Source organism: Tripterygium wilfordii, chromosome 22, assembly GCF_013401445.1.
Source record: "Tripterygium wilfordii isolate XIE 37 chromosome 22, ASM1340144v1, whole genome shotgun sequence".
NCBI lineage: Eukaryota > Viridiplantae > Streptophyta > Magnoliopsida > Celastrales > Celastraceae > Tripterygium > Tripterygium wilfordii.
This window is the reverse complement of record NC_052253.1, coordinates 11,119,661-11,127,608: the sequence shown is the minus strand read 5'-3', so window position 1 is coordinate 11,127,608 and position 7,948 is coordinate 11,119,661. Positions and strand designations below refer to the sequence as shown.

The 7,948-nt window shown below is 37.4% G+C and overlaps 2 protein-coding genes across 2 annotated transcripts; both read left to right on the top strand.

The window, feature by feature from the left end:
- On the top strand, positions 1–3,756 carry LOC119990761 (probable pyridoxal 5'-phosphate synthase subunit PDX2). The gene is made up of 7 exons (XM_038836845.1): positions 1–203; positions 325–452; positions 1,071–1,158; positions 1,321–1,394; positions 1,758–1,949; positions 3,165–3,262; positions 3,339–3,756. Exons 1-7 carry the CDS (start codon positions 149–151, stop codon positions 3,463–3,465), a joined length of 762 nt encoding a protein of 253 aa, XP_038692773.1. The 5' UTR covers positions 1–148; the 3' UTR covers positions 3,466–3,756.
- A 928-nt stretch (positions 3,757–4,684) lies between these two features.
- Positions 4,685–7,356, top strand: LOC119991539. The gene is made up of 4 exons (XM_038837886.1): positions 4,685–5,176; positions 5,711–5,795; positions 6,617–6,658; positions 6,771–7,356. Exons 1-4 carry the CDS (start codon positions 4,685–4,687, stop codon positions 6,857–6,859), a joined length of 708 nt encoding a protein of 235 aa, XP_038693814.1. The 3' UTR covers positions 6,860–7,356.
- Positions 7,357–7,948: the final 592 nt, after the last annotated feature.

The following is a 7,948-nucleotide window of genomic DNA, read 5'->3' as shown; positions in this document are numbered from 1 at the left end:
TCAAGTCCCTCCTCACACACACTAGCGCCATAAAGGAAGAGACGCTCGTGTTCGATTTCGCTTCATACTTCATTCTGTTTGGCTCGCAGACAATACCACAAACAAAGTAGCCAGCCACCAGAGACATCGTTCTACAACGACGAAGGCCATGGGGGCGGTAGGCGTTCTCGCCTTACAGGGATCTTTCAACGAACACATCGCAGGCACGCGCATATACTTCTTCTTCATTTTATTTTCCGTATCTGATTCTTATATATTTTTTAATGTGTGTGTTCAATCGCTGTAAGGCTTGCGTAATATTCGTTGTGATGGTTTCTTTGGCAGCGCTTAGAAGATTGGGAGTGAAGGGAGTGGAGATACGGAAGCCGGAGCAGCTTGAGAACGTGAGTTCTCTTATCATTCCTGGCGGAGAGAGCACCACGATGGCTAAGCTCGCCGAGTACCACAACTTGGTTTGTTCTATCTCTCTAGTTTCTTATTGTCTTGTTTTGATGAAGACTATTTTACATGTGCAAGGTTTATTCTTTGGTTTTTAATATCTGTTTAAAATTATGTGAAAGCAAGGAGATATGTCCATCATGACTATGTATCTTGTTTATTTGAGGAAAAGTTCTTTACAATTTTATATTCTGATAATTCTGGGCTAGATTTGGATGTATTTGTCTTAGCTTAATCCCAGTGTTCGGCTGTCACGAAAGTATTGTGGTCAGGTGAGTCATGGAAAAAGTTAATTAGAGGAAAATGAAAGGAAGGGAGCTCTTGGTTTGTTTTTTCTTTTTAATGAAATGTATAATGTATTGTTTAAAGAAGAGTATGAGGGAAAGCAAAGAGTTTAATATCTGCAAGTCTTTCACTCTTAAAAGGAAGTAAGGAACATGACATTTTCCCAGGGAAATACTACGTTGTTGGAGGAGTTCACCGATGAGGGCCTAGGTTTTACCCGTTTTACTTGGTGTCGAAAAGCCTGATAGATTGAGGAAATATGGTCATTTTTTGTATATACTGTTTGCTTTCTGAATTTGGAAGCTAAAGAGTATTTTTCTTATGTTTGATATTTCATTTATCAACAGTTTCCAGCGTTGCGTGAGTTTGTCAAAATGGGAAAGCCTGTTTGGGGGACCTGTGCAGGTCTTATTTTCTTGGCAAATAAAGCCGTTGGTAGGTTTTTATGCATTATTCATTTTCTTGTTTTTATGTTTTCATGGTCCACTAGGGTTTTGTGTGCAAGTGGTTTTTCTTTCTCTTTCCTGATTGCCACTTTGAGAAATATAGAACTTAGATACTATTTCAATATTTAAGTGTGGCATTGTCTTTCTTCAGGACAAAAGGAAGGAGGGCAGGAACTAGTTGGTGGTCTGGATTGCACCATCCATAGAAATTTCTTTGGCAGTCAGGTATTTTATACTCTGCATCATTTTGATTGTTGTGAAATTAAGATAGATAGTCAAATTGCACATGCATATAGGAAACAAACACATGAGCCTATTTGGTTCAGTAAGCTGGGAGTTATGTTGTTTTTTTAATATGGTGGTGTGCATAATTATGGCATTTCATTTATGGATTTCGCTGAGATAAATGGTGGTCCTCACTCCTCAGTTATACTTTTGTTATTTTGTCCTCAAAGCTAGTATACAATAGATTTACAACTTGCCTACTTATTTGTATCTAACCGAGAATGAATACCTGAGTGCAACTATGGGGACTTTTTACAAATTTCGCAATTATCTTAAATTCTTAATGAAATTACGCAATTTCAGATTTATAGCTTTGAGGCAGAAGTTGCAGCGCCAGAACTTGCATCTAAGGAAGGCGGTCCTGAAACATTTCGTGCTGTCTTCATCCGCGCTCCTGCGGTCATTGAAGCTGGGCCTGGAGTTGAAGTGCTTGCAGAGTATCCTGTTCCATCTAACAAAGTGTTGTACTCGAGTTCTTCTGTTCGAATTCAGGAGGTTTGTTGATGTTCTTTCTGGCTTTGAAGGTTTTGAACCTGCATGAATAGGTTCCAAGTACATTCTGCTATGCAATGTATAGTTTCTTGTATGTTACTTATTCTTGAATTATTCATGACGTCTTAGCTGTTGAATGAGACTGTATGTAGTGATTGTGAATTCATGCAGTTTATTTTTAACTATAGACTGAGATTAATTTCATTATTATGGGCTAAATAGAATGGTAAACAGATACTCGAATAATGTAAATTATTTTAAGATTAATTTGTCAATCTAAAGCGCTCTTGCTTCTGCGGTGAAAATTTTGAAATGCTTTCTTTATTGAGACAGGAGGGTGGATTTGACCTTACAACAAGATGCGTCACTACTATGAACTTTCTAAGTGCTTTTATTTATCTTATAATATTCACATAAACTGTGCAAAAGAACTAATAACTCATTATAAATTCATTTTAGACACATGCAACCACTCAGACATGTACCTGATTCTACCTAACATAGGCTTGGTTCTGCTTGTTTAAGTTGCTGAAGCAGTACTTGAGGGTTCAATCTATATGTTATCTATTCATAAATGCTCTAATTTGTAGATTGTCAATCTACAATTTGGCTCTTAAACTTTTTGTAACTTCTAATATGTCATATCCTCGTTTATGCGTCAATCTAAGCGTAAATTCTAGTGGGCCTCTGCTTTAACTCGGTAGGTGTAACTTGATGAGTCTTTTGTATTAGTGCAGCTATTTAGAAAGTTAACATTCTTTGTGGGCTGATTATTATTATGATACATCTTGTGTGCTTTGGTTCCAATAACCCTTGTTGAAGTAGAGATCCATTAACATTGTAAATCTAAACCAGTACTGATAACAAACATATATGCCTCTTTTTTTTTCTTTTTTTTTTTTCCTTGTCATTTTGGAGGTAGCTGTCAATCTTCAAAAATTATGAATGTGAACATATTAGGTTTGTACTATTCATTTGAAAACTTAATGATTCGTGAGGCCAACCTTTCCTTGACATGTCGGAAGAGGTTCAATGTGGTGGTTGTGTTTTGGTGTTCTGCTCAATCTATTGGTTCCCTGACACAACGCTGTGATTATTTGGGTATTGGAAATGCTTCCCATGGCAGCAACATTGACTAATGCTGCACAAAATGATGCGGTTGTTTGATCTTTAAATTTTTTTTTTGTTCCCTCAGATAATAACTTTTGGATATTTCAGGAGAATGCTGCACCTGAGAAGAAGGTTATCATTGCTGTAAAACAAAAGAATTTGCTGGGCACGGCATTCCATCCTGAATTGACAGCAGATACTCGATGGTATATATTATCCATCACCGACCATGTTTTGTTATAATATCATTTGAGGTTCTAAGTAGTTGCCTTGCCTGTGCAGGCATAGTTACTTCTTGAAGATGGCATGTGAGACAGGGGAAGAGGCCTCGAGTAGCATTGTTGCAGTTGAGGGAGTGGACCTACGCATCAACCATAAGCAAATAAATGAACTTCCCGTATATCAATAGGAGCACCAAGATTTATAAAAAATATTTCTGAATCTTTCATATTATTTTTCATTGATAAAATGAAAACAACAATCCGCACAGATATTTTCCGCGTGGCGACAGGGTCTGAATAAGGCAGGTGTACCTTTGGTTGCCGTTTGTTTTCACAATGTTGTATCTCCCTTGATTTTTGACTCTTTTTTAGCATATGTTTTGGGCCAATGATTTAGATTGAGGTTGATGTGTTTTGTTTCTGAATCCAATCTAGTGTCTATGATGCTCAATGGGAGTATCTCTTTTTCGTTCCTTGAATTCTGGATAACCTTTCCATTTAATTTTTAGCATTTGACAAATATCAGAATGCATGGAAGCTTGCCCATCAGCTCATGTAAAGGTGACCGGGAAGGTATGTATACAGTTCTTACTCTTTCACTTGGATGGAGACGGGCTTGGCCAGTTTTGAATGAATGGACATCTCATTCAAGTTTACTTGGTATACGAGGCATCACCGAAGATTCAGCTTTGTTTATTCTACTATATTTTAATCCACCAAGAATTGAACAAAGTAGTGCGGTTTCAATCCATCAAGCATTGAACAGAGTAGGGAAATAGAAAATTATGTAATTCAATTGTAATTGTTGAAAAAATTCTCTCATGAGATGTTACAAATCTTAAGGAGAAATCATGAACAAATCTTAAATCACTCATAATAGAAAACAAACAAATGGAAATAAAAGGAAACTCCTAAACATAAGCGAAAAGCATTAAAAGTGATTGAAAACTCATCGAACGTTCATTTTTGAGAGTCAAAAGGCACTCATAACGGTGTTCGAGTTGAAACCCTTTGTTATGGGCTCAAAACGTAAAACAAAAATATGATTGTTTTAGTGAACATGAGTCAAAGATCCTTGTTTGTGATTCCGTTCTAAATAGAAGTGGGAGCAATTGCGTCAATAAGACAAAAACACCAACTGTTGATCGTTTTGAAAATCAACTTTTGTTGTGTTTTAGCACGTCAGCCCTCTTGAACTCCAGACAGATTATCAAAAACAATAGGAAATAAAATTCAATAAAACCAACCCAATCAAAAGAATTTAGTTATCTGGTATTATTTCACTAATCAACCAAGCACAATGTACGCCTGTCAATTAAATGGGCTCAAGAATAGAGTTTGAGGCCCAACGTCGTGAAAGTACATGATCCAACAGAAAGTCAGAAACTATACATCAAGAGGCCCAAAATGGAAGGGCCCAAAATTCAAAATAAACTAGTAACCCCAGTTGGGGAGGAGCTCAAACAGAAAACATTGGCCTCCACCGAGAAAAGCGGAGAAGAAAGCGAGAAGAAGAAACAGAAGATTGGCGTCGAAGAAAGTACTAAGAAATCGAATACAAAGTCTCCGAAGAAAGAAAGTAAAAGCATCAAGAGGAGTAGCAACAGAAGGGCAAGCGAAAGTGAGGTTGTCGTAACCGATGGTTATGAGGAACAAATCCAAACACCCCAAAAGAGCAGCCATAAAAAAAAGTTCACCAACGGCAACGGAAACGGCGGAAAACCCAAGAAGAGCGAAAAGAAACGAAAAAGAGAAGAAAAAGATGAGGAATTTGAAAATGGGAAAGAAGACTCCAAGTTATGTAGATTTCCGATGAATCGTATAAAGCGGGTGGTTAGCGATGAAAATCCAGCTTTAAACATCAAGCAAGATGCTTTGTTCCTCGTCAATAAAGCCACGGTACTCCAATGCTTCTTATTTATTTCGATTTTTGTACAGTGATGTTAATATTAGGGTTCTATGCTTATGCATGCTTATGATTCAAAAAGTGATTGATGCATTGCATCTTTACGGGAATGATATGAGGATGTGCTTTGTTTCAACAAGAACGACATTGGTATGAGAAAGAATTTGTGAAATAGAGAGTGGAGAGAAGCCCTAAAAACATTTTCCTGAAAAATGGTTGGGTAAACAAAGATCGGAGTTTTCTATTTTTCATTGATGTTGAACAAGATTTCATGTCCCCTTTCAGATATTTGTAATGATTGTTGAGAGTGGAAATTGACATACAGGTTCCCTGTGGGTTCTTCTCAATGTGTTTTTTCTTCTTTGTTGGCGCCGTTATGTTCTCATGCATTTATCTTTATAACGTAAAGAATTTTGAACATTGCCAGTGCTGCCTCGGATTGTTCTGCATCACCATGATATCCTTTCTGGGTTATTGTCCTTTAGGCATGTCCTCGCATTTCTTGTCATATTCTCAATTGGTTGCAGGAGAAATTCCTTGAGCAGTTTTGTGAAGAGGGTTATGAATTTTCTGTCAGGGACTGCAGGAAGTATCTGGATTACAAGCAACTAGGTAACCTCTTTCTCTCTGTCATAAAGAACAGATTAATATCCTTTTTGTTGATTGTTGCCATGTCCTGCAAGCTTTGAAAAGCATCTGACCATAAACATTTTTTCCCGTGCATTTCTTATTAATTTGACTCAATTTTGGTTGCTGCATATATACTTAATCACATTCTTTGAACTTAAAGTTATTCTGTCATAGCTTAACAATGTCCACTTTGTTTTGCATGCCAATAATGCATATTTCATTGAAGATTAAGGATCTTTTAGGATTCAGCATGAAGTCACTACCCCTGTAAAGATGATTTGATGTCCGGCACAGCTATTCATTTTTTGTGGTTCTTCACAAGCTACTCCTTGTACAAACTCCCTTTACATAATGAACATGTGAACTCTAATGTCATTGCACCTTCATTCATTGTATGGTGCTTCAAGTGCGTATCCAAAAACAATTGTCATGTATTGTCAAAACTCATAAATTTTCTTTTTCATTTGTTTGCATTCATGGGAGTCTCGATCACATGTTAAGTGCCTCCATCCGACTGATGAGAATTCATTTGCAGAAATTAGCAATATATCAGTCTCAGGGAACAATTACCTCAAAAATGAATTTTTTTTTTTTTGGAAATACCACAAAGAAATATGCTTACGGTTGGAATCGAACTTTGGACACACATATGTCTAACCCAGCTGATTGCCAACCGAGCCACCACAAAACTCAAAATCTTGCTTTATCAATGCACTTTTAGACCATGCCAAAGCTTTTTATCCATCTAATGGTGCCATCTTTAATTAAGATGATATTGAGGCTCTTCATTTTGGTTGTTTCAGTGTCAGTTGTCAGCCAAGACAAGAGATTTGACTTCCTTTTGGGTACCTATTACTCTCATTTCCTCTATCCCCTGTATTTGTTCGACTCTTTAGACTTTTCAATTGTTCCTTCTGTCGTACTAATCCTTTGTCGCATTGATTTTGTTTGCACTAGATTTTGTTCCTAAGAAAGTTAGGGCTGAGGATGCTCTTGCTGAGAGAAAATTGACTGAATTAGGGCAAGCAGAGGAGTCGACAGATTAGCTTGGATGACAATGTTGCAGTTGTTTAAGTGAGCAGCTAGATCTCGTGAGGTTTCCAAAGATTGAGGCGTGGCATATGTGTTCCAAATATTTGTGGCACTTCTAAGCCCTCTGATCCTATTCTGTTCTAGTGATGTATAACGGATGCACTTTCCTTCATCTAAATCTTCTGTTTTTACGTGCCATCCTTACCATAACCTGCTAGTCTGCTACAAATTTCCGGATTCACTTTAATGATAGCATTGCTGAGGGTATGTTCTTTTCTTTTGTATCATTGCTCTGTACTCTAGGGAGAACTGAATCGTTGTGGGGTGTTAGGCTTAGTTGTGCTTTCATTTCGCGGCGTTTGGCCCATGAAGAGACATGATGTGGGGAAGGTTACAGAGAGAGAGAGAGGTTAGCATCCTCATCTTGTGAGTTGGAATTGTTTCAGGTGTGCCAAATGCTCTTTATCCACCTGTAAATCCAGCAATATGCTTAGCCCACAAAGGCTTTTAAGACTGAATTTGCATATATTTTTCCCCATCACATCAATAATTTCTGGGTTGGATGTCCCAGCAGATCATGTGAGGTACACTCTGTATCATGGTGGTTGGATGTTGATATGCACCGCGCCCAGTTTGATTGTCAACTGAAGACACTAGAGCTACTTTTAGATGAGTGTCTGTTCAAGTTAAAACTCAGCAATCCAGTGTAGGAGAGTTATGTATTCCATTAAAGCCGAGCCTTGTCTCCTTCTCAAAAGCAAACAATCTAAACACAAGTTAATTTGAGAGAATATGGGAATATCCCCATATCATATATCCCACATTCTGTCATAATCTTGTGATGATTAACTTGAAAAGGCTAGGAGAGATGCACTATATGGTAGACACAAAAAATTATCTCAGATGAAACGCCAGGATTGGTGGAGTTCGGGGAAGAAATGGTAGGAGATGCCCGTGTCCGTTGTAGTTTTTACTATAGCAGTATTCGGTCTAACGAATTTAGTTATATATTTTTGTTCAAACAAAAATCAAAGTCATCGTAATCGAAATATATAATATTTTGAATTCATATCCGACGATCTAAATTTATGATGTGTTGTCTC